We start from the raw sequence: 24,645 nt of genomic DNA, 5'->3' as shown, positions 1-24,645 counted from the left end.
CAGCCCCAACAACACCATACAGAGCACCATCTTCAGCCCACAAGGCACCCAGCAGAGATCAGAACCTTTATCCAAAGCAGTCCCAGAGCTCACGGCCCTTCCCCACACCCCTCCTTACCTGGGTCGGGTCGGTCCAGCTGCACTTTCTCCTCTGGCTTTCCTCTCTCCTCGTCTCTCTCAGGCACCTCCATGGGCACTTTGATTTGTGGCTGCTCCATCTCCTCCTTCTCATCCAGCAGCTTTGGTTTATGGCGGTCATCCTCTGCCTCCTCCACCGCCGGGTTCTGCTCTGGAAATGCAGCACTGTTAGTGGAAGGGGTTACGCACGGCTGCACCGACGACCCCCCCACAGCACCCAGGTGGTTGCTGTGGCCACAGCAGCCCTGCTCCACGAGGCAGCTCTATTTCCCCCAGCGCCAGCAAAGCGGGGCCGGGGCTTTGTTCTGCTCGCTGCTCGTTTCCTCAGTGCAGCAGTGCAGAGCCAGAGCTGCTGCGAGCCCAAGCCGCCAGATGGTAGCATCCGCCTGGGCTGCCCGTTGCAGGGCTGTGAGCATGGGGGACTCGGGGGGGTCCAGCACAGCCCCCAGTGCCCGCCCGTGCTGGGAGCACACCGCAGAGCAGCTCCGTGCCTGTTTTGTTATGTGCTCCTTTCAATTTTCATATCGGTGCAAGAGCATTTCCCCAGCCCTGCCGTTCCCCTGGAAGAGGAGGGAAGAGAGCAGCAGGTTTTGGGGAGCAGAACGGAAAGACAGTGAGGACAAAGCCCCGGGAGATGTGGGGACCTGCAGGAAGGACCAAAGTGTCGGGAGAGACGGCGCTGGGACCCTGGAGCACGCTGCTCCCTAGGCCAGAAGCAGGGGAGGAAACAGGATTGTTTCCCAGCGCTGAAGTTGAACTGCAGATTTTTTTTTCCATCCAACAAACTGAAGAAAAAAAAAAAAAATCATCTTCTGTAACAAAAAAAATTCCCAACTTTCCCCCCCCCCCTTTTGTTCTCCCCCATGCGATTTCCTTTGGGGAATTAATTCTATAAACATCTTTCAATTTTCTCCTCCCCCTCCACAGGGCTGGTGCAATTTATTACAAGATGAACTCATGGGAAAGAAGTGATTGCCACAACTTCAGCTGCGTGGGCCTTACCCAAGCTGGGGAAGAGAAAGGCCAAATCCTGGCCCAGAAGGAGCTGTGCCAGAAGCAGACAGGGCTCAGCCAGAAACCTGGAGTCCTTGGCCCTGAGTTCTGCCCCGGCCACGTTCTGCAGTGAGGGTGGGAGGAAGGGATGTGGGTGTTCTGAGAAACTGCAGCCCATCCCAAGGGTCTGTCTCCATGGAGGGGCTCCCCAGGGCTCATTGGACAGGGCAGGATGCTCCGTGCACGGTGGCGCAGAGAGCAGGGGCTGGTGCCCACTGCTGGATGTGCGCCCTGGGAAGCAGCAGGATGCAGGGCTGTGCAGCAGGGAGGTGCTCAGCGCTGCTCCCGCCGATGTTCCCAGCGAAACCCTGGCCCAGCAGCAAAGCATTATTGACTCTGTTGGAGGAAAGGCGTCGTTCATTGGTTGGCGGAGGGGGGAGAGCGCTGTGTACAGGGAAAACTGCACTGTGGATGAAATCAGAGCTGCAGAGCGCTGCAAACGCAGAAGGAAATCACGACCAGAGGTGGCCATAACGCAATAGGATGTTTGAGAGGGGAAAAAAAAAAAAAAACAACAGGAAAATCTGGGGACAGAAGGAAGCTGTGCACGCTAAGGGGAAGCAGAGGAGTTAAGGCAGAGCGGGCGCAGTGCCCGCAGCCCGTAGTGCCATGCCCAGTGTGCTACAGCAGGTGGAAGCGGCCCCGCGGCTGCAGCAGCTCCGTCGTAAATCAGGAGAGGGCTCCCACGGTCCGTGCTCTGAAAACAATGCAGGGGAAAGGCAGAAAGAAAAACAAAACACAAACAAAACCCAAAGTCTCCATGCCATAATAAGACAAAGTTGCCTCTAAGCCGTCATTTGCTCAGCAGGAAACAAAATTAAGTTCATCATCAGGGCGTGAATTAACGACCTCTCACGCTGCATGGAAATCTACGAGGGGCTGTATGTGGTTTGCAGAGAACAATTTTGCTCAGGATGTGTAATAATCACTCTAACTGTCTAGTCGCCCTTCAGGTCCCTTTGGAGAGCGTTACAGTAATGCTGTGCCTCTTAATGTTTTATGAGCGGCGTTGGACTTTACAGGCAAAGGCTGAGAGGCTATAAAAGCTCCTCGGCTTACAGCAACACGCCCGGCCCTGCGCAGGGCTCACCCGCAGCACAGCTCCACTCACACTCATGGACGTGGGGGGGCTGCTGGGGCTTTCTGCAGCTGATTTGTGAGCGCGTGTGCGCGCCGATGTGTTGTGGTTTGCCAGCAGCCTCTCCAGGCTGCAATAAAATTTCATGATTAGCAGCCTAAAAGCCTCCCTTCCCCCTGCTCCTGCTTCGGATGGGAGCAGCGGTCCCAGAAAGGCATTAAATCCCTCCTCACGTGGTTTTCGCAGCGCTCTCGTCCACCGCAGCAGTGACCGTGTTGGGCTGTGCACCCATGTGTCCTATACACATCCTGCTTGGGGACAGGGGGAGGGGAGTGGAAACAGCACGAGGAGATGGGGAGCAGCACCCCTTGGTGAAAACAGCCTTGGGACACAGCCTGCCTGAACTTCAGCCCAGCAAAAAGGAGCAGCCCCATTTTACAAGTGGATAATAGGAGGAAAGTGGGGACGGAGGGATGGGAGCAAGCCGGCCCCCCAGAACACACTGAGCCCCGGGGGAAGGAATGGAGCAGGGCTGTCCCACACAGCCCAGAGCACACGGGAGCCCCCAGGCACACAGACACCGACCCCCGGCCAAGCGGCGCCCGCGAGAGCTCCCCCCTGATGGCTGAAACGGTGACAGATTTCACAAGGTTATCAAATGGCATCCCTGAAATTAGTTCACAGTTGTCTCCTGACGCACCAGCAGTAAAAACGAACCCAAATTACAGGAGGCTGATAGTTCCTTTTCTGTGTCACAGGCACTATTAAAAGCTCGCTCGCACAAAGCACCGGGGAGAGCTGCAGCAGCATCAAGCTGTTCCTACAGCGATTAGGGGCTGTGCATAATCCACGGCTCGCACATGTTCAGGGCCACTCCGGCAAACAACGCAGCCATTGCCGCTGGCGGAGCTGCACAGGGATGGGCTCTTTTTGGGGTCAATGCAAAGCATCCGAGCGGGCAGCCCGGCCTCACCCGCACCCGTGGGCTATGGGATGTGATGTGTGGGGCTCGTGGTGCAGCGGGGAAAGGGCGCGTTGCATCACGGCGTGAATCGGGGCTTTGTTACCGACGTTGCACAAGGCGAGAGGCAGAGAGCGAAGCAGCAGCAAAGGAGTAAGGAGCTGAAAAATATTACAAAATCTTAATCCGCCCCGTGAGACCCTCTAGGGTGCTTTCAAATACAGAGAGAAATTGCCTAATTAGCTTTTTTTTTTTTCCTTTTTTTTTTTTTTTTTCCTCCTAATGGATAATTGCCTTCATGAGCTTCCACAGGCAGCTTAGCAACCTTTTACCATCCGCGCACACGCTGCATGGTGCAGCCAAACGCTTCTGAAAGGGGTTTTATACCTTTCCCGAAGAGCTGCTGACAGTAAACCTCAAGCAATACAGGCTGGGGCTGTAATGGGCACTTGGGTGTCGTTAGTAAAAACACTATTCAGAGCTCGCCGGTCAATACGTGTTCACATAAAAGGGCAATGTTCTAATATTCATAATCCCATGGCCCACAGGGCAGGGCTTTAATGAAAGTCTGCACAGTTCTGGGCTGCTCAACATCAAAGGGGCCCGTAAAGCTCCCCCTGCACGCTGACAGCAGCAGGCAGACAGCGCGCGGCCGCAGCTCCCGCACGGGGACAGGCAGAGCTGTGCATCCCCAACGTGGGGCACCGTGCTGCCTGGTCCTGGGAGGGCATTCTTTACCCAGGGGGCGGTGAGGCCCTGGCACTGCTGCCCTGAGAAGTGCGGGTGCCCCATCCCTGGAGGTGCCGGAGACTATGGATGGGCCCTGGGCAGCCCGAGCTGGTGGGGGACAGCCCACGGCACGGCTTCTGGGACTCGGTGATCTTTAAGGTCCCTTCCAAGCCAACCGTGCCGTGGTTCTGATTCTCTGACACAACCCAGCAGCAGCCCCAGGCGGTACAGACACTGCCGAGCTCAGAGCAGTGCGGGTACAGCAGGGCGGCCAGCAGGCACCACGCAACCACTGAGTGCAGCACCCCACAATGCTCCACATGGCGAAGAAGTGGCAAAGAGATTGAGCAGCTCCAGCGGACACCGTCCTTTATGGGACTTCTTTTATCCTCCCAGCCACAAGCACGCGTGTCATTAGCGACTCCTCCTGAAACGAGCAGCTGTTCTTTGGCCATTACTGCTCCAAAATTAACCGAGACGGAAGAATTCAATCGCATCCCTCCTCCCAGCCCTGCTGAGTGCGCACGATTAAGGGATTGAGAGCATCTTTTGCTCAGAGTTCACGGGAAGCACAGCGCCTGGGAAGGCATATGCATCTCGGGTGAGCTGTGAGAGCAGAGGCAGAAAACCCCTCAGCTGCCAGGGACGCAGCGACCCAGGAGTGAATGTTATCGCGGCAGCACCGCTGTCAGAGACGCTCAGAGCTGCTCAGCAGGAACCCAGCCAACAACAGGGAGGGAGGATAAGCTCCAGAAGAGACAGCCCTACTCTCGCTTCCGTTCTCAATCTCGGCGAGGATATTTCAAGGCCCCCAAAGAACAAAAAGCTTGAGCAGAATGGAGCAAAAAATAAAATAAAGAAACAGGACGCAGGCACAGAGGAGGGGCAGCACAGGGTCAGGAGACACCTGCTCGTGGTGGCCTTGCGAGGCCAGCCTGCAGCTGGGGAAGGGAGGTTTGGCTGTAATTCCATCAACGGCCATGGTAAACAAATAATAAATAACGTGGACCCGTAAACAAAGCTGAGGCATAATCAAGGGCTTTGTCAGAGCTAAATCTGAATCCAAATTTATAACCTCACAACCAAAAAAAGTCAGTGCCCGTAAATTTACATACCTTTGAGCGCAGTGAATGGCTCGTTACGGGGAGCACGATGTGCTGGCAGCACGCTGGGAGCAGTCCCGGTCAGCCAGCACCAGGCTGTCCTTGTGCAGTGCCGGTCACCTCGTGGGGACATCCCTGCTCCGTCCCCACAAAAGGACTCCAGCCCTGCGCCCTGCCTGTCCTTCCCAAAGGGGCCATGGGAGCTCCCAGCCAGCACTGCAGGAAGCACAGCCTTCCTGGGGAAAACCTGCAGGGAGCTGCCTGGAAATTACCCGGTGCTCACCACAGGCGGAGCTGGGAGCAGGGCAGGAAGCACGACTCAAGCAGCCACATACCTGGGAGTTTGACAGCATCCTGGTCGATCCTGTCCTCCTCTCTCTCGAGATGCTCCATGCCCACCACTTCGGCCTTCACCGGCGTGTCCTCGGTGGCAGACAAGGTGGTGTAGGTGCTGATGATCAGCATTCCCAGGCCGATCCACAGGATGATCTGCAATGGGCAGCAGCTCCGGTTAGCACAGCGAAGCAAATGACACTGCACGGTATTCTGCATGCAAACAGTGTTTACAAACAACTCAAAGCTCGGTGCAACTACCCATAGCAATAAGGGAGAGTTGAGGAGAAATGGAAGAGGTGAAAAAGGAAACAGCCACTCTTGGCAGAGGTTTGTTTGTGTTTGGATGGAGAGACACAAAACGACAGTTTCAGGTGCTGGAAGCTGTTGTAAAAGACAACCTCTGTATCAGAAGGGTTCGAGAAGAGGTGGACAGGGCGTCAGAATGGAAAAATGCACATGGTGGACAGCAGTCCAACTGCATGGGAACATTGCCTGGCACTGTGAGCAGCTACACTGCTACACTGCACAGTCGGCTCTGGCTGAGGGCAGAGGTGCCCGGCCTGTTCACAGGCCAGAAAAGCAAGACGTCCATGCACAATCCTGGTGCCTAACGCTCCATGGATGGGGTAGAAGCTAGGAAGAAGCTGCTAAGAACTAACTCAGAAAGCTGAGACCAAAGAGAAAGAATACAGCAAGACAGAACCCGGATCCTGTGAGGGAAGGACCCTATAAAGAATTTCTCTAACTCAGGAAGGGCTGATCCCTGCCTTACTCTCCGGAATCCTCATCCTGCAGCATGTACAGCACACTTACAAAAGGCACAACAAAAGGATGCAGCTCCGTGTGAGAAAAAGCAGAAACAGCCACTGGGGAACGTGAACACAACAGGAGCTGCCATGGGCTACCGGAGGAGGGAGAAGATGGGAAATAAAAGGGGGAGCCCACAATAGAAAGGTGAAGTCCAAAGGGAGAGAGACGGGGCTGGCGCTGGGCTCCCCATTGCTGCAGAAGAGGGGTCGGTGTGGTCAGCACCCAGGAGACGCCTTCGGAAGGAAAAGGGATCAGCAGCGTGGCCAGGGAGCAGAGGGCACATCTTAGAGGGGCTGCAAAGGAAACAGAAGCAAGGGCTGCTCCCGGCCCCGCGCACAAAGAGCAGACATCCTGCAGGCCGGGAGCAGCAGGCAGATCCCTGCCCTCCGCTTCCCCCCCTCGCACGACCCACGGCCCTGGCAGCAACGCGGCTGTGCCGGCGTCCTCCAGAAACAACAGCAGAGAGGAAGAGCATTTCCACAAAGAGGATGTATTCTGGTGCCACAGGAACCGGGAGCCATGTGGGAGAAAAGGGAAACTGTAGGAAACGGCTGAAATCACTACTGGTTTTAAAAGGGTTTTTGTTGTTTCTTATCTTAGTAGGGAACCACAGGCCCGAATGTTGTGGATTTAAACCCCTCTGATTGTTCAACATTTAGAGTTCATCTGGGAGCTTCGCAGGGGCCGGGCCGCCCCACGCCTCCTCCTCACCCAGCCCAAGAATGCTGCAGACCCGAATGGAGGTCTGTAACTCAGCTCCATTCCACCGTGTGCAAAAAAATAGCAGGGAGGGAGGTGGTGCTCAAGGGACCACCAGGGCCAATCTCTGGCACTCACAGGAACAGCAACGTGGGCTGCAGGGACTCAGTGGTGTCTCGAGGAAGAGCAGAGGCAGAAACCAGCCAAAGCATTTGGGGTGGAGAAAGCGGAAGAAGCAGAGGGGCAGCAGCGCAGAGCAGCTCTGAGCCAGCAGCTGTTCCCACAGGGGGAGTCTCCCTCAGCCCAATGAGAGGGGAACCTGGGAGCCACCAAAGGGCTCTCGGACACAGACCGTGAGGAGGCACATCCCTCCTGCTCACAGCTCAGCATGCCAAGCACCCATTTCCCGAGGGCAGCACTGGGGCCTGGCCGGGGACTCGGAAGAGGAAGTTTATGCATCCGTTTCCTCTGCTGCTTGCTTTCTCTTGGCCGTGCTTCCTCCCAGAAGAGAGCTTGAACTTTGTACAGAAGTGTCATTAGCTCAGAGCATCTCCTCTGACCACGCCTGAGCCAGCAGCACAAAGCAAGAGCCACGTTTGCCTCAAGTGACGACATCTCCTGACCTGTGTTGTTTTGGATACCGTGCACTGAGGGACAGTGTAAGAGCAAAGGAATGCAGAGCTGTGTCCCTCCCTGCCTCCTCCGCCATGACAGCAATGCACAGCACTGACCCAAAGCGGAGAGGGGAACGTCCCACCACGCAGCAATGAGCAGGCAGCACTGCCTGACCCCAGCAGCCTCCACAGCTCCTCTTCCCTAAGCGGGACAGCAGCAGCGCAGCCTCCCGAGGAGGGGCCTCTCAGACACACGCTTGTGTCAACACTGGGAAGCCAACACCTTCCTGCTGGAAGTTCAATGCTGTGTTTACAGACCTGAGCACGACCTTCAGCAGTGTTCTGCCAATCCTCCCCAGGGCAGCGGGACGCAGAGCTGCACCGTCACAGGAACGTGCTGCAAGGAAAGGGATGCTCCTCCCCAGCTCACCCCACAGCCCCGCAGGGCTCACTCTGAGCTTTTAACTCCCCTGCCTTGCTGTTACTGCTCCCTCCCACAGCGTGCCGTCCCCAGGCTGATCCCAGCTGCAGCCCAACCTGCACGTTGGCTGTGACAATACACAGCTGGGTGGCAGAAGCCGATGTCTGGGACTGCCTGCTTGCCCTGCAGCCCTCATGGCTGCTTTCAGTGCTGCATCATACCCTAAGTTGGCATCACCTTCCCAGCTCTGCAAAACCCAACTCCGGCGCTGCCAGCTGCTCCGTGCTGGACCTCGCTGGAAGCAGGAGGTGGCCCAACACATGCAGAAGAAATACTACAAGAGTCCGGCTAACCCAGAGAGTCAAACAGCTGGATTTGAGACCTGCTGCTTTGGAAACACGTTCAGGACGGTGTAGGTGGGGAGGCAGAACGTGTACGTGCGTTGTTCAGGCAGGGAAAAGTGGGGAAGGACAGCTCTGCCCAGGGCGGCTCCCTCTCCCCCCACACTGCCACTATTCACAGGAGCACATTTTGATGGAGTGCAGCGCCCGGATCAAAGGAAGCAGGAATGAAGGAGGAGACCAAAGAAAGAGCTACGGGGAATGAATAAATGAGTCTCTGCAGAAGGCCTGGAGGGACAAGGAGAGGGTTGGGCCCCGGTCTCAGCTCCCCAGCCGAGGCACGGAGCGCTATGCAGCCGAGCGCATTCCTGAGGACAGGTGTGCCCTTGCTGCAGCACTTCAGAGCATCGGTCAAAGCAAGTATGCAAACTTGACGGGCCATGGATCATTCAAGAGAAGGCTGGACAGCTTGCTAGCAGCCCCTTCAAATGCCAGGGTAACCCGGGGGCTGATGCTTCAGATAAGCCCTTATTCCTCTGTGGGATTTCTGCAGGACAAACACCTTCTCCAGCCCCACAAGCGGCATTTCAGGTCACGCACTGCGAGCGCCCCAGCGTTCAACTGCGGGCAGCTGAGAGTCGCCTTGGGCAGCCAGAGAGCTCAGCACACCCTGAGTGCAGTTTCAAGGCACTGCAGAGAAACGTTCTGGCTCGGCCGGAATAGAAAGCAATACTTGAAAGTGCTCTTTGTTTCCCTGAAAAACCCAGGCTGGCATTCAGACTCCTGCTTGGGGTTTCAGTCAAAGAAGTTAGGACCAAAGTGTCAGAATTCAGAGTGAAAGCTGGAAAGTTGGACTATTTCCTTGTGTCAGAGAAAGCATGGGGGAAGAAAAAAAAAAAAAAGCACCCTGCTTAAAAGCTTCACATACGTTCGCAAACCCACAAGTCATTAAACTCAGAAAAAGCCATTAGTTCTGTAGGACCCACAGAAATTCCTGCTCTCCCTCTGCTGACTCCGCAGTTTGCCCAAACCTTATTCCCAGACCAGCGCTGTCGTGCCTGGTGATGCCAGAGCACAGGCCTGCTAAAAGGCCACGGGTTTGGTCATTGTTAGACAAAAAACAAAGCACGTTAATTTTGACCCCATAAAAGCGCAGTACTTGCAGAACCAGAGAGATCGAGCCCAGCAAAGAGCCACTTTGTTTCGGTCCCCGAGGAGGCCAATTCAAACTGGAGCAAGAGGAAAAGCTCAACTTTTAATAGCCTCTGAACGACCCCAATCTTTTAAAGATCAATTCCTGAAGCAACACCTCTACGTGTGTGTTCCTTTCTAGTATTATTTTGGTTGAGACCAGAGAGCTGTAGGTCAGCAGCAAGAACCACATCGCTGAGAAGCCCTGTTTATTTTACCCAGCCCAGGTAGGCTGAGATGTAAGGTTTTATAGGCTGCCTGGATTCCCCAGTCTGCGGATACAGAACCTGAAGCCCATCAGAAGGCAGACTGGAGGCAGCATTTTATGCAGCAAATGAAAGCTTTGCTCGCTGCTTAGAGGGATATAAAGAGGCTCTGTGCAAAATGGGGCAGCCGTGCACTGAGCCAGCCCTGTGAGCTCCGAACAGAACAGTCCCACCTGCGATAAGAGGCTGCAGCAGGGAGCACCGAGCAGCTGCCCTCCTGCAGCCACATTAACGGTGTTCCCAGGCTCTGCGGAGGGCTTAGGGGGATGTCAAGCAGCATCACCACTGACCTGTGAACAAAGTGCATTCTTGTGGATCTTCTTGTAAATAAGAGCTGGGCAGATGAAACAAATCAGGCTTCCCATCGTAGCACCTGTCAGGCCCAGGACCGTTTCCACTGGCAAAGAAGAACAAGAGGAGTCAGCAGAGCTGTTCTCTTCCAGAATCATGAGCACAGCAGCCCTTGGCAGCTGCCCGCAGCACCAGCCCAGCCATCCTACACAGCAGAGCCACGAAGAATGAGCACTGGGCAGCCCTTTCCCCAAACCCCCCACTCACCATTAGGGATCATGATGCCTCCTATCATGGTTCCAAACACGACAGCCAGCGTCAGGGCTTTAAAGCGAAGTGGGGGCATGTAACCCCCAGCAGCAAAGGTGCCATCTTTTTGCTGGAAGAGAAAAGGTGGGAAGGGGAGAGAATGAACTGAGCCCCTATTGCACACCCGCACAGTTCCGAGGCAATCACCCCTCAGGCTCTGCCAGTGGGGTGAAAGGAGCCAGGCAGACTGAACAGGGGCAGTTTTATCACCTCAGCACTGTGATCTCTGCAGCGTTGAGGTGGGGGGGGGGGCAGCTAGATGTAGCTGAGTAATTTTAACATGCAACTGCATCTGAACCTTCAAAACAAGACTGATGGGAGGCACGCAGCCAAAGCTGCTGTTTCCATCCTGCCCCAAATGTGAACTGCACAGCTGTATCCGAATCCTCCTGCCAGTGATGCTGCTGTAAGTGGCCCCGAGGCCGAGGGCATGAGAAACAGGCGCAGCTGAAAAGGCAGGAGGGAGGGCGGGCACTGGGAAGAGCTCTGGTTCTGCTGCACTGAGGCATCCCTAGCACCTCCGGGAGCAGGGCTATTCCCACCGCGTTGCAGTGCGTGGGCCGGCTCCTCCGACGTGACGGAAGACACCCCAGCTGGGCTGCAGAGGATGAGCAGAGCTGCGGGGGAGCTGCCGATGCTGGAGCGTTTCCAGATGCCCTCCGTTTCCCGTCCCAGCCCACGTTCCCCGAGCAGGAGGTGTGGAAAGCACAGGATGCCACGGACCCACGTGCCCCTGAAAGCCAGCGGGTCCCCATGCTCCCGGGCACGCGGATGGGACACAAAAGCAAAGTGACACATTCAGAGCCCAGGGGAGAAGTGAGGCTTCCCCTGCACTTCCAGCCCTCCACGTCCGCTGCCTCGCTCCAACAGCCTTCCCCCATCCTCAGATTCTCCCAACGTGAGAAAAGAGCCGGGGGCTTCTCACAGGCAGAAGTGGCATGATTTAGAGCTATAAATTGCTCGAGTTTTATTTCCTGCCCTAAGAGGTTTCTATTTATGCAGATACACAAAGGCCTCAGAACATTCCCACAATCTCTTACTGTTATTTACTGAATACCATCGGCATGCTTAGTGCCGTACAATACACAGAGGAGAACACGCTACTGCCACAAGGGACTCACAGTCTAAATCAGACAGACCAACTATAGTCACAGCGGCTGTCTGAAGATCTGACCCTGGGAAAGGTGAACGTGTGGGAGAGGGCTGCACTGCACTGCAGCTCCGTGCTGTGCCGGCACCACGCAGCCAGGGAGACACGGAGAAGGGGACATCTGAACCCCGAGAGGAGAAGGCTGTGCCCAGGGAGCTATTGACAAGGTGGGAAGGTGGGAATTATAGCACAAGAGCAGGAATGAGCGCAGGCACACAGAAGAAATGAGGCTAGGCTCTGAGGCCAGGAACAGAAGCTTGAGCTAAATGCAAAGCGAGATTGAGTTGGCCAGCAAAAGGATGCCAGCTGGAGCAGCAGGAAATAAGGAGGCTCCTCTGTTTCCAAAAACACATTTCTCCTTCTTTGTGAGGGAGAGAACCACCTCAGCTCTGAACCGTGCAACACTTCTATGTGAGAGCAGAGCAGGGAAACAGCAGCCACGTGAGCTGGGGGGCAGCAGAGCAGGGCAGGGCAGGGCAGGGCAGGCCCCAGGCTCAGTCCTAGCACTGCTGCCCACGGGACTCCTCTGCAGAGAGGACAGGAAACTCAAAGCACCACGGATTAAGCACTCAGTACAGCAGAGTGTACAGACTGCCATCAGCCTCCTGCTGTGCACAGCACTTAACCTGCAGTGGAAGCTGAGCATTTGCCACTCCGGGCAGCAGTACCCACCCACGAGTCAGAAACATGCCATTGTCAATGCAGCCCCACAGAACAGGGGTACAGTTGTAGCCCAGGTCAGCAGCCAACAGCAGAAGCCAAACGGTCGCAGGAGCCCTTCAAAATGCAAGTTTCCAAGGTGCACACCAAGGCAGCGAGCTGCTCCTGGCCACACGAGAGGGTCTTACCTGCTGCTCAAAGAGAAGGGTGTTCAGCGCCTGTCTGCATGGGAGAATCATCATCGGGAACCCCACAGCTACCGACATCATGAAGCCCACTCGGATCATCTCCGTCACAAGGTTGGAAGGGAAGTTCATGAGGACGTTCCCAGCAATGGCTTCGGTGTAACTCACGTAGCCAAAGAAGCCCACCTGTCCGGCGGGAGGGGAAGTGAGCAGGGGAGGTTGGGCTCCAAAGCACACGCACAGCTGCTCTCTGCCAAAGGGTGGGGGGCAACGACCACCCAGGAGTGAGGACGTGCCAAGGAGGGAGCGGGGGGCCACCTCCATAGGGAACCTTCTGGGAACCCTGGCTGCGACACCCCCCAGAGCTGAGGCATCGCTCCCCATTTCATTTTGCTTTCAGCAAAGTATCTTGGAGAATAAATACAGATAAGGAGAAACCAGCCCCATCTGGAGACAAATCATCGTCCCCTCCTGAGTGTGACTTCTGGCAAAGAAAGAGAAGGGGAAGTTTCTTACCGTAATGTAAAAGGTGGTGACCACATTTAGGGAAGATGCAAAGATGGAGCTCATGATTTTAACGGACGGCTCATCCAAGCTATCATAGGTAGGCAAGACCTGACTGTTGAAAAGGGTAAATTATTTGAGGAAAGTTTCCAGAAAGAGGGAAAAAAAACCCCAAACTCAATTTCTGGGAGTGCATTCTGAGTGCATTCCCTGCCTCAGCCCAGCAGCAAAGCCTCCCTGACACCTTCCCCCTATAGAGCACAAACACTCGCCGCTGTGCCACAATTTATACTGCTAATGCCAAGAGATTGCAGAACACTCATAACTCCAAGTGTTGCAAAAATATTCCCGCTCTCCCCACCCCACCACGTGGAGCTGAACGTGTGATGTAAACATTTTGGTTCAAAAGTGTTGCAAAATTAATGGCCGTTTGCTCCACTGAGCACCAGTGGCACCGGGCCAGGCAGAGCACTGAGATTATTGTTCTTGGAGCTCTCGGCACTGATAATTAAAGTAACGCAGTGTTTACAAAGTAAAAGCAGGAAGGAGGTTAGAGCATCACACTGTCTAAAGGAAAAGTTAAACAAACAGAGCTAAATGCAGGGCCTGGCATATTTCGGTGCTGCTGTTGGAGAGTGTTACTCAAGTAACCAAGAGGAGGGGGAGCACCCCGTGAGATGGAAGGAGGTATCCCCAACTCCAGCGGGCAAAAAGCCACGAACAGAAAGCGTGTCAGGCAGAGGAGCAAAACCCTTAACCCTTAATCCCTGACCTTCTAAGGGCTCTGCACGAAGGGAGCTGAGCGTCCGCGTGAGGAGCCAAGCATGGCCCTCTGCTGCAGGGACAGCCTCACACAGCTCCTCTGGACACAGTGCCAGCTGCCTGCAGGGACTGACGCTCACAGGGGCACTGAGCGCTGATTTGTCCTATCCCCACTTTCAGCAGAATAACCACAGGCAGAAATAAGGGCTTTCCTCCCACAGAGCCCTTCTGACCCCCCTGCAGGGCTCGGTGACACAAAGAGGCTGCAGCACAGGGAGCCCCGAATCCTCCTGTTCCATCCTCAGCCCCGGAGCAGATTTCCATGCTGCACACCTGTGGAGCAGTGACCCACTTTGTGAGCTCTGCAGCAACAAGGCAGCTTCTGAAGAGCCAACGGGATCCAACTCCCAAGTAAATTAAGGTCAGCTTTTCGAGGTACAATAACGCTGCCTTTATTTTTCCTTGCTGTATGCACGCTGCACTTACATGCTGAAGGGGAGGGAGCTTTGTGTCAAGTCAGAACTATGTGTTTTTTAAAAGGTGATTCAGAAGCTCAGCAAAATCAAACCTAGCCAGCTGAGAAGAACACTCTTATAAGGACTGCCTGAGCTGGGGCAGCACATTGCCCCGGCGCTCGGAAAAAACACATTGCTTTTGGTTTAGCTTGCCACGTAAGTGCTGTGATGGAGTCTATATTTAGGTACGTGCATGCTGGTCCACCCCAAATGATTTCCCTGCGTTTCCAACTCCCAGCAATACAGTGCCGGGCACTGTGTTGCTACCACATAAACAACAAAAGGAATTTAAAAAATGCTAAAATACAAACAAGGTAAAGCTGTACAAGAATACAGCTCCCCTCGCCAGCTGTAACGGAGATGTTATCAGCAAGGCTGGAACGTGCTCGGGTGGGGACCGAGGTGCCAAGAGAGCCCATAAGTGGAAAACGATGGTTTGGATCGTGCGTGTGGGTGTAAACACAGCAGTCTGAACAAATTTTATCTGTCACATTCATTTGCTGTTGGCATGCTACCCGTTTGCTAGAACTACAGGGGGGAAAGCCCAGCTCTGCCAGCCTTCCAAATGAGGATGGTCTTTTCCGTGTCCACATTTGGATATACGTTTCTATTTAAAGCCTGTTACTATTCTGGCCGGGCACGTATTGCTCACTTGCCATTTTGGTGCAGAAGGTAATGCAGCTAGAAACGTGAAAATAGCCTGCTGTCATCCTGCCCTCCTGCGTGCCAAAGGAAAGCCTTGTGAAAAGCAGGTAACTGGAAATATGCAAACAATTATCCAAAGTCAATGGCTCTGTGGTCCTCTTCTGTGTATTTGCAAAGGGATTCGGGGAAGCAAAGAGCACGCATCGCCCTGCAGGGGCCCTTGGGAGCACACAGCCCCACTGCCCTCCCTGGTACTGGTTCATTCTCTACAAGAAACAGGGGAAACCCATTGCTTATGCAGCTGGCCCAGAAGCAACGTGCATTGCACTGAGGAGCTGTTTGGCCCAAACGATGTTATGTTGCCTAAGTACAGTAACTCCCAAGTGAAACGCAGCTCCCTCCCCAACCTAGGTAACAAAAAGGGTCACAGCTGAGAGAGATGCTGTACTTCTGCAGGCTGTAAAACAGCAGGATTAAAATAAAATAGGAAACCAGATGGTGTGTACCCCATGCGGATCCTTACGACCCTCCACCCTCACAAAAAGGCACTGCAAACCACAACTGCCAGGAGTGGGAAGGGTGGGTACTTACGACTGACAGGCAAAAGACATGCCAAAGATGGGGATGCAGCGAAAAATGCCCTCCCAGCGTGTGTAACTAACTTTCTGCAGCCACTGCCCGCTGAAGAGGCCATGCTTGAAGGACGACAGCACGATCTGCAGCCAAGAGAAGGAAAAGGCGTTAAGATCCAGCAGGAACGCCAGCACTGGATGCAAGGCAGCATGCGGCAGCTCGGCGAGAGCAGTGCCCGCCGTCCCATGGCCTGCTCTCAAATCCCCCGACCCTTTACCCCACCCACACCCTCTGACAGTGCTCCCAGCATCCTCACCAGGCGCCCCGGTTTGATGCCATTTCGTGGCAGTCCCCCTGGTTTGATGCCATCAGACATCGCAGCACACAGCAGGGTGGAACGACTTCCACTGCCACATTTAACCGTGAGAGTTATTGTTCCCAGACATTTCTTTTGCACTTTTCTTTTTTAAAACAGGAAGCAACGTTTGCCTCGGAGAATCCTCTTCAACACGGACAGACAAAAGGTCCTTAGAAAGGACCCCACCAGCACGCCGTTGCTCCAGAAGCACTCAGCACCATCAGCTCACTGGGGGACAGGGAGAAACTTCACGAAAACAAGGGGAGCAAAGCACCCAGCTCAGGCACAGGGGCTCTTTTGCCACTGACGGGGAAGCTGGCAGACGTTGGGTTGCACAGGAAACAGAAGGTAAATACGTCTGAATGCCTGTTTATAATATCGCCTGAATAGGGGTTTTCTAATCCCCAGAGATTACTTTTAGTGCAGCCAACTCTCATGAAATGTTGTGGTTTTCTTAAAGGCGCAGCTTCTGGAACACAGTAGTTTTGTGAAACACTCATTTACAGTTTCCAGCCTCATTACAGCTCAGAACTGTAACGCAGCCCAATCTACTGAAAAAAAAAAAAGAGTCAAATACGTGGAATTTCCACTCCTCCCTTTTCTTTCTTTTGTTTCAGCTCTTCCAGGCCTGAAATTTGGTGGAGACAGGGCTGGGGCTCCGTGAACAAGCAGCCTGAGCATCAGTCTCCACCTCTCAGTACGTGGTGCTATACGACGAAGCTTGGCCAAGCCAAACAGAGCGAGCTTTGGATAACCCTCAGCTTACCCTACTTGATCTAAATGGTCAATAATCCATTTATCTCAGTAAAGGAAAACGTTTCTAGAAAAATCTCTGAAGAAATACACTCCACGTGTCAGAGCTGAGAGCTTATGAAGTTTCCAGTGCACAAGAAGCAGAAATGCCATCAGTTGGTGCCTGAAAGACATTCGCCATCGGTTGCAAAGAAAGCATGCAAAGCACATGCTTGTGTTCTCAACAAGAACTGCCTTCCCTCTGCAGATTACGAGCACTGAAGTTCCAAGGCAAAACACCAACGCATGATAAAAGCCCTTGTGTTTCCAGGCACTTTTCCCCACATCTTCCATCCTCTGATTTCAACTTCAGAGCTCTAAATTATATGATATCCATGAGCAGAATAAACCACAGTTCGATTTGCTCGCCACCACAATCCATTGCTTTGTAGTGGCACGCAGATCTGCCATCGGTTCCTGCTCTGTGCTCCTTCCCCACGAGCCCAGCGCATGGGCAGCAGCTCAGCCACTGTGCCAGGCACTATCAGTGCTATTTATCAGGAAGGACACACGTTACACTCGAGCCCTGCACCTGCAGGCTGTCCCCACAGGGCACACCATGAACACCTGCGTTTGCCCAGTGGGAAAACTCCCATCATCAATACTCACCACGAACATGAAGACGGTGTAGAAGATAAGAGCCATGGCGCTGAACGACTGTATGGAGGCCATCATGTTCCTCTGCAGGCTCAGGGGAAGCACAATGCACAGGGAGACGGCGAAGAGCAGCACAATGCGGAAGCTGCCAGACACCTGCAGAGGGACCAGCACACACAGCACGCTCAGAATGCCTCACCAAATGAGTAGAGTAACTCCCTGATGCAATTCTATAGGTATTTAAAGACTCAGTTGCTGAAAGCTTGCCATTTCTATAGCTGGGTCTGTGATTAGCTCAGACAGTCACTGGGTGCCACTGTTGCTCTGCACAGTGTGTGACATGTCCACCCTGAAGTGGAAGTATTGGGCTGGGGGGGGGGGGGGGCGGAGCAGGGAGGCTTTAAGCACTAATCCAACACAAGTGATTTCAGTATTTTCCATGCAATTAAATAAAAACTGAACTTACTCGGGGAATGGGAGATTGAAGTCTTGAAAATTCTGATCCAGAAAATTAATCAAAACCTCACATTGGTATTTATTATAGCAGAACACTCTGGAATGCTTGGAAATATTTAATACCTAATTTGGCTGCAGCCACAACGCATCTTTTTAACTTCACAGTCCCTTAATCAGAGCTTAGCAGCATCAGGAGGAGCAGATAACAGCCCCGCCAGGAGCAGAGGGGTGCGAGGGGTACGGGCTCAGGCAGAGGAACTGTCTGTCACTACCTGGCAGGGAAAGCATCAGGACAGAAGCATCGTATCTCCTTCGTTAATCTGCTCCAGAATTAATAGCGACCAGTATTAAAGGGATGCGTTTTGCTGGCGGTGCCTTAAGGGAGGTTTTGCACATCTGATTGTTTCCTATACTTCTGAGTTACTAAAGCTTCCCTGGAGGTGCCCCCCCCACAGCAGCTCGTGGCCCTCTGAGCACACACTGCTCCATTTAAGGGAACTGGGACCACTGCCTGCACAGCAGCTGCAATGCAGCGAGGATTTATTTACCTGAAATCCAAGCAGCCGGGCAAAGAAGTTGGACCCCAAGTCACCAATGACAACATAGAAAGCAATGCAAGTTCCCAGCATCAGCCCAATCATGCTGCAAAACAACAAAGTATGGAGAGATTAGGAGGCTGAAGCAGGAACCCTGGAACGCAGACACGGTCTGGGGGGCTGCACACTGAGCCCAGCCACAACAGCTGCAGATTGCTCACAATCCTCCTGCACCCTCCCATTGACCAAGAAGCTTCCAGAGGATACAAAGAGTACATTTAAAGGGACTTAAAATAAAATCCACGCAGGCAGTTGCTCGTCTGTCTGCAGAGGTGAAGCAGCCTCAGCATGCCTTGCTTCAGAGTACATCCACTCCCTAACTCCACACAACTTTCCAGCACGACACAAAGGAGACGAGACCCAGATTTTACCACTATCACACTGGAAACGTTTGGCAAGAAAGCAAGCAAGTCCTCCATCTGCAGGGATGCAGTGGGGCTGTGCATCAGAACGAGCCCTGCTGGAGCCAGAGCGGAGGATGGCTCTTAACAGCTTGGCTAAGGCCATCAGTTCTGCAATCAGCCCCAGCAACGTAAAACCAAGGAAACTCCATCCACCTCTCCCCCACAAGCAACATCTCGGCCAGAGACGTGGCTCTGCTAACAACACGTGCGTCGGTTTAACTGCTGTTTGGAGCCACAGAAGAAACAGACCTTAGGGATGGCAAGAACTCCTTTATTTCTTGGAAAAACATTTAACAGAATCAGCAAGAGGTCCTCCCAGCCGCACCCCCTGCAGCAAGGGCCTGCCATGAAAGCCCTGGTAATGGCTCAGCTCTCAAACTTCCTTCCACAAAATGGACCACACTTTAATGAAAAGATTGTAGTACGAACTGCTTCTCCTCCCATTCATGATTGCATGGACCACTTTCCCTCCCGTTTCCAATTATAGCATCCCTGTGGCAATTACAGCAACTGCTTGCATGGACAAGTCACTTTTGAGAAACATTCGGTGTATTTTTAGTGTTCTGCAGCAGTCTGCAGATGGGAACAGAGAACGAGCCAGCACCACTGCCTGGCCAGAGCTCAAGATGCCTCCAACAGAGCACCTCTTCTGGAAAAAGCAGCATGGTAACAACGTCCCACCGCCCATCAGGGCTCCTGAACGTGACCTGCGAGGGATTTTCTGCTGGCGTTGGGGTCACACGAGGCACAGGAGCCCAGCGGCTACCGGGCTGGAGAGCTCTCATGCTGACACAGGGACAGGGCCCTGCCACGAGGCGTTTCCCAGCACCGGGAACAGGCGGCACCGGGCAGCTCCAGGGCGCACCCACGGCACGGGATGCTCTCCTGCAAACTCCCAGCAATCCTGGCAGGGATCCCACCCCTGGAAACCAGCCACCAGCAACGTGCCCATGAGTTCACAGACAGAGCAGGAGATGAGTTCGCTCTCCAGCTTCCGCACCCCACGACCCAGAGCTCCTGCCTGCACAGAAGGTGAAGCACGTGGGCATCTCGTTCCCCTTCTTGTTCAAGTTCTAGGTGACAAGGAAAACTTTTGGGACCAGGGAGGGCAGGGGAGTAATAAATGAGCGCAGCAATGCCACAGTGCGGTACTCTTCATTAAAGACAAACTATTCCAGCTTTAAAGCAGTAGATTACCTTGTTTCCACCAACATTTTTCCTGCTTTTCCGTAGGCATGAAATGCTGGCATAAGAGAGAGGGGGAAAGAAAAAAAAAAAAAGAAAGCAGTTAATTAAAGAAAGGTCCAGAACGTGGTGCACACATCAGTTAAAAATTAATCACTGATAGCGACAAAGGGCACTCGAGCAGGAAGCCACCAGCACTGCGCTTGGGGGCTGCTTTCCCTCCCCACCGCCCCGTGTTCTTTTGCAGACCTGCCCTCCGCAGATTGAAAACCACATAAGACAGGAAGAAAAAAAGATGAAGGGAAGGCAGAACGCAGGTTATTTTCCCTTCTTTTCTCCCCCCTTTTTTATGTTACCAAAAAAAAAAAAAGAAAAGGCAGTGTGAAGTAGCAGTCACACATGGCAACCATTAAAAGAAAGGCAGCGCGGAAGAGAAAATATGCATCTATAAGATGCTGTGTGGCAAAAAGTTACTGCAGTGCAAAATTTCAATCACAGTCGCATTTTTATTTTTATCTTCCCACTCCAACTGAACCGCCTGACGTTGCTGGATGGGAGAGCTGAGCCAGTGCCCAGAACGCTCAATCCCATCCCCAGAATACCCAGCACTCACAGCCCACACCAAAGGGCTGCTGCCAAGAGGCTTCTTCCCCCTCCCATCCTTGGGTTGTAGCTCGTAGCAGAAAGCCATCAGTAGTCTTTAAATCATCGGGGTTTTTTTTCTTAAAAAGAAAAAGCCAAGAAAACCGGGCGTATTTTTAGCTCCATCTCGCTGGGTAGAATGTGAATTGAGACCTCGAGTTCCAAGACCAGACCACAGTGCCCGCTTGTCAGCGTCCTGCAGAGCTCCAACACCCACCCACCACCCCCTGGGCTGCCTTTGTCTGCTCCCAAAGCACCGCACAGAGCCCCGGAGCCCACCAGAAAAACCAACTTTCCTCACTTCTGGAAGCTCCTTCTGTTATTTTTAAAGATTAACTTACAAACGATGATTTTCTTTGGGCTCGGCTTGAGTTAAAAATTAAGGAAACAACATGTTCTCCCACAGAACGAAGGGGGGACAAAAAAAAAAGCACAGTGGGAGACCCACAGCAGAAAAATAAACCGGCTTTGTTATGTGGGGCAGTGCTGAAAATAGCCCAGGGCTCGACGACAGACGGGGCGGAAGCGGAGCGCAGTCGGGCTGCAGCACAGCACTCCGCAGCTCCTGGCCTCCAGCAGTCGCCCACTCTGGGGGGAGAGGTGTGAGGGAAGAGGCAGTGAGAGGACTGGGGATCCTCCTGGAGCCCGGAGCACCGACCTCCTGAACCACTGCTGCTATGGCACCGACCCCACCGGCTCCTTTTCCCAGCACACAGAAGCGCACCTCCGGATAACGTCACAGCTGCTGCTGATTTGGAAGCTCGAGGTGCTGAGAGCCATTCTGCTTCCTCAGCTATTCTGAAGTTATGCTCTAATGAAAGCAAGCCTTCAAACGTTATGTCAGATGTCCCCATTTGGGGACACGGGAAAAATTGGATCCTTTATCTTCTGAAGGAGGAAGGAAACAGCAGCCGTAAAATACACTGTACAGCAAAACATCTCCAGAACGGGATCTCTAGGTGCCTAACAAGCCGGGCAGAGCTGAACCTGCTCAGGACTACAGAGAAGCCCTTTCAAACCGAGAGTGGCTGCCATGTACAGGTCGTGTCCCAGCACTCATCGCTGCAGCTGACCCAGGCTGCTGGGTCCTGCACACAGCCAGCGCCCTTTGGCAGCTGCAAGGGGAGGCATTAACCCATTGCTGGTTGCAGCTTCCCTGGGAACCGCCTCCCGCTTCCCTTCTTGCCTCACATCTTCCAAGGTGCTTCCCTTCCGCACAGAGCAGTGCTGAAGAGCACAAGATTTCAAACAGTCCAGCCCTTCACACAGACAGCGATGCAGGGAGACAACATCTGAGCCGGATCTCAGCCTGTGACGAGCCTGGCTCTTCTGTAGCTGGAACGCTCGCTCTCAGTGCTCCTCCGGAAGGGGCCGGCTGCCTGAAGTTACACTGCAAAACTTTCTTCCATCTTTAAACCCTGCCAAAGCCTCCCATAGAATCGGCTGCGGGGGCTGCCAGGATCTCTCGCAGATGTACCAGGGCTCAAGCACACGGTGACAAAGGCTGTCTGTGTGGAGCTGCTCAACCTTGATGCATTAGGATGCGTTATAGGAGCGTTGCCTTTCCTCCCAGCGCCGTCCCCTCCTGGTGGCTCGAGGTGGCACCTCTCCCAGCGCGCGGGCAGGGAGCAGAGGCACTTCTTTGTGCCGGTGCCCGCCTGCCAGGAGGTGCCAGGAAGCTGGGAAGCATTACTGGCCTCTGTGTATTCGAGCCCCTTGGCTGCGGGAAGCGCGGAGGACCCCTTCTTCCTGGGAGATGCTCCAAGGTGGAGGGGACTCTCTGTACTCGTGCGAGAGGGAAGCAGCACACAAAGGCTCCTTGTCAGAGCAGGGAGCAGCAGCGCAGGCAGCTGGGACAGGAGGGGCTGGGCCAAGGCAGGCACCACCTGAGGGCTCTGCACTAACCAAGCCTTGCTTCCAGGGCAGGAGCACACCTGCTAAAGCCACAACACTCTAATCTTTTTTTTTTTAGGCTCGTAGCAAAGGCTAAAGACGCACAGCCTGGTCACAGGACCTCGGGCATCCTGAGCATGGTAGAAATCCATTTGTCAACAACACAGTCACCAAACGATCCATACAGTTCTTTAACTCTTTTACCAGAAGCGATGCCAGCCAACTCTCTACTTCCCCAAATGAGAGAAACCAAGTAAACAAGCATGCTGTTTCACATGCCAGCTGAGAGCACGGGAACCCGACCACCTCCTCCTGCTCCCCACCTCAGTCAGAATGAGCAGAGGTCACAGCAGAGGCCAGCATTGGCACCGCGCAGAGGCTGGCAGACGCTGCCAAAACCTCACACATGAATCTTGCAGATGTTTTTATTTTCTTGGCCACTTGGAACTCTGAATGCTGTTTCCTCTCCGCTCCCCCTGCTCTGCCATAAATGCACACACAGCTCAGACCCAGGCAGCCCGAGCTCCATGCCAGGCTCTGCTGGCAGAACCCAATGTCCTCGGCAGCATGCTGGGTGGGGAAGCTCGTGGCTTTCATGCTGAGACCGATAATTTACACCAGGCACCCGCTATGCCAGCTCCCGAAAACTTGGGTTTTGATCAGTCAGCACTGCATCTCCTCCCCTGCCCTGCAGAGTCAAAACAATTCTGTGCCTATTAACTTCACTGTCAAGAGCAGAATTAAGCCCTCGTATCCCCCCGGGGACGTGGCACAGGGGGAAGAGCCTGACAGAGGAACAAAACACAAATTGAAAACTACATCAAGGAATCATTTGGTTTTCCAACAATATCAGAATGAAAGTTGTAAATTAAGAGGTCGAAGTAAAACCGCAGTTAAAAAAAGTAAGCCCTAGAGCTGGAAATTCTCACCCAGGCCGGGGTAGGTCCTGCGCTTGCTGAGATTGGCCGATTTCACCAGGAACATGCAGGATTGATGAGTCATCCAAGAACAGAAAATCAAGAGCAGAGCTCCCAGGACAATGCCACACTGGAAAGGAAAAGGGGGGGAAAGAAGACAAGCATAAGATGGAAAGTCAGGCACTTTGGGCAGTCTCGCTCCCACCTCCTGCTGCCTTCAGCCTCCCCCACACATCTTCAGCTGCGCTTTCGCCTGCTCAGGGAGTTCCTCAGCTCCCCTGCAGCCAGGACAAACGTGATGTATGAGCTCAATTTAACTCCTCCTGCAGCCTGAGGACCACACAGAGCAGCCAGCTGAGCTAGCACGGAGGGGTGAACCAGAGCCACCTGTGAAGCACAGTTGGATTTGATGACCTCAGAGATCTCTACCAACCTGAATGATTCCATGACTCACACCATGAGAGCGGTTCGTCCCCAGGGCTGTCTGCAGCCCTCGTTAGGTTCATGTAAACAACAGAGCCACACCTAAGCACAAGGTCCAAACCGTAACGCACACACTTATTAATAAGCACTACCTAATAGCACACGGACATCAGCGAGCTGCCCTGCACTGCAGGCCAGGTGTGCAGAGGTAGGTGTCACTCACTGGCTGCTTTTCAAGCAGGTGACTTTAAAGGAGCAAAAGCAGCACCACCCCTAACACCACACTGCCCGTTGTGCTGGGGCTGAACCCACTGCAGTCTCAGGGCCGTGGCAGGTGGTCCGGCACCTGCAGAACCCACACACGGGCACTGCGCTCAGTGCTTCTCTTCAGCTGAAGTAACGGTGAGAACAGCTGCCGGGAGGCTGCACAGCACACAGCTCGGGGGCCCCGTAGCACAGAATAAGGCTGTGGGACGCAGGCAGCTCCTGCCCTCAGACCGCCGCTCCCGGCCCCTTCCCAGGGCTCCGGGACCCCGCGGCTCCCCCCGGGCTGCCCCCGCCCTACCGAGGGGCCCGTGAGCCAGGCACGGCACGGCACGGCACGGCACGGCTCACCTGGCGGAAGCAGAAGGGCACGGTGAGCACGCTGACGCCCACGATGCTGTTCACCACGTTCATGATCAGGCCCCAATTGGAGCCCGCGGCCGCCGCCATTGTCCGCGGCGGGGCCGCCCCGCAGGGCCCGGCCCGGAGCCGCCCCTCCACCCCGCCCCGCCCCGCGGGTCCCCTCAGCCACCCGCCATGGCGGCACCGGCACCGGCCACAGCGGCACTTCCGCCTTCCGCTGCTCCGCTGGCGCTTCCGGGAAGTGGGGCGGTGGGCAGCGAGACGGGAGGGGAGGGGCGGAGCGGCCGGCGGCGGCGCTCTTGCCGCCCTGGAGGACCGCGCACACTGCTCCGGGAGGACTGAGGGGAGGGAGAGGGCGTGAGAGTTTTGTTTTGGGGCTGCTGGCAGGGGCGGAAACGGGGTGCATGCACACACATACATG

At 54.3% G+C, this 24,645-nt stretch overlaps 1 protein-coding gene across 2 annotated transcripts in view; it reads right to left on the bottom strand.

Annotated features, from left to right (window-relative positions):
- Positions 1 to 24,645, bottom strand: part of SLC38A10 (solute carrier family 38 member 10) — a 31,286-nt gene extending 6,641 nt beyond the window's left edge. Inside the window, exons 1-12 of one of the 2 annotated variants that reach the window (XM_004946256.5) lie at positions 24,213 to 24,437; positions 23,187 to 23,304; positions 19,735 to 19,780; positions 18,086 to 18,179; positions 17,094 to 17,237; positions 15,353 to 15,477; positions 12,852 to 12,954; positions 12,339 to 12,521; positions 10,299 to 10,410; positions 10,031 to 10,137; positions 5,398 to 5,551; positions 119 to 289 (exon numbers count right to left, since the gene is read on the bottom strand). In XM_004946256.5, the coding sequence (XP_004946313.2) occupies positions 119 to 289; positions 5,398 to 5,551; positions 10,031 to 10,137; positions 10,299 to 10,410; positions 12,339 to 12,521; positions 12,852 to 12,954; positions 15,353 to 15,477; positions 17,094 to 17,237; positions 18,086 to 18,179; positions 19,735 to 19,780; positions 23,187 to 23,304; positions 24,213 to 24,311 (1,456 nt within the window). In that variant the 5' untranslated portion in view covers positions 24,312 to 24,437. Of the gene's footprint in view, positions 1 to 118; positions 290 to 5,397; positions 5,552 to 10,030; positions 10,138 to 10,298; positions 10,411 to 12,338; positions 12,522 to 12,851; positions 12,955 to 15,352; positions 15,478 to 17,093; positions 17,238 to 18,085; positions 18,180 to 19,734; positions 19,781 to 23,186; positions 23,305 to 24,212 lie in introns of both variants that reach the window. The other variant, XM_015295619.3, reaches the window with a different exon arrangement.

Source organism: Gallus gallus, chromosome 18 (assembly GCF_016699485.2).
Source record: "Gallus gallus isolate bGalGal1 chromosome 18, bGalGal1.mat.broiler.GRCg7b, whole genome shotgun sequence".
Taxonomy (NCBI): Eukaryota; Metazoa; Chordata; class Aves; order Galliformes; family Phasianidae; genus Gallus; species Gallus gallus.
The sequence above is the reverse complement of the archived record's forward strand: the minus strand, read 5'-3'. Positions and strand labels throughout refer to the sequence as shown.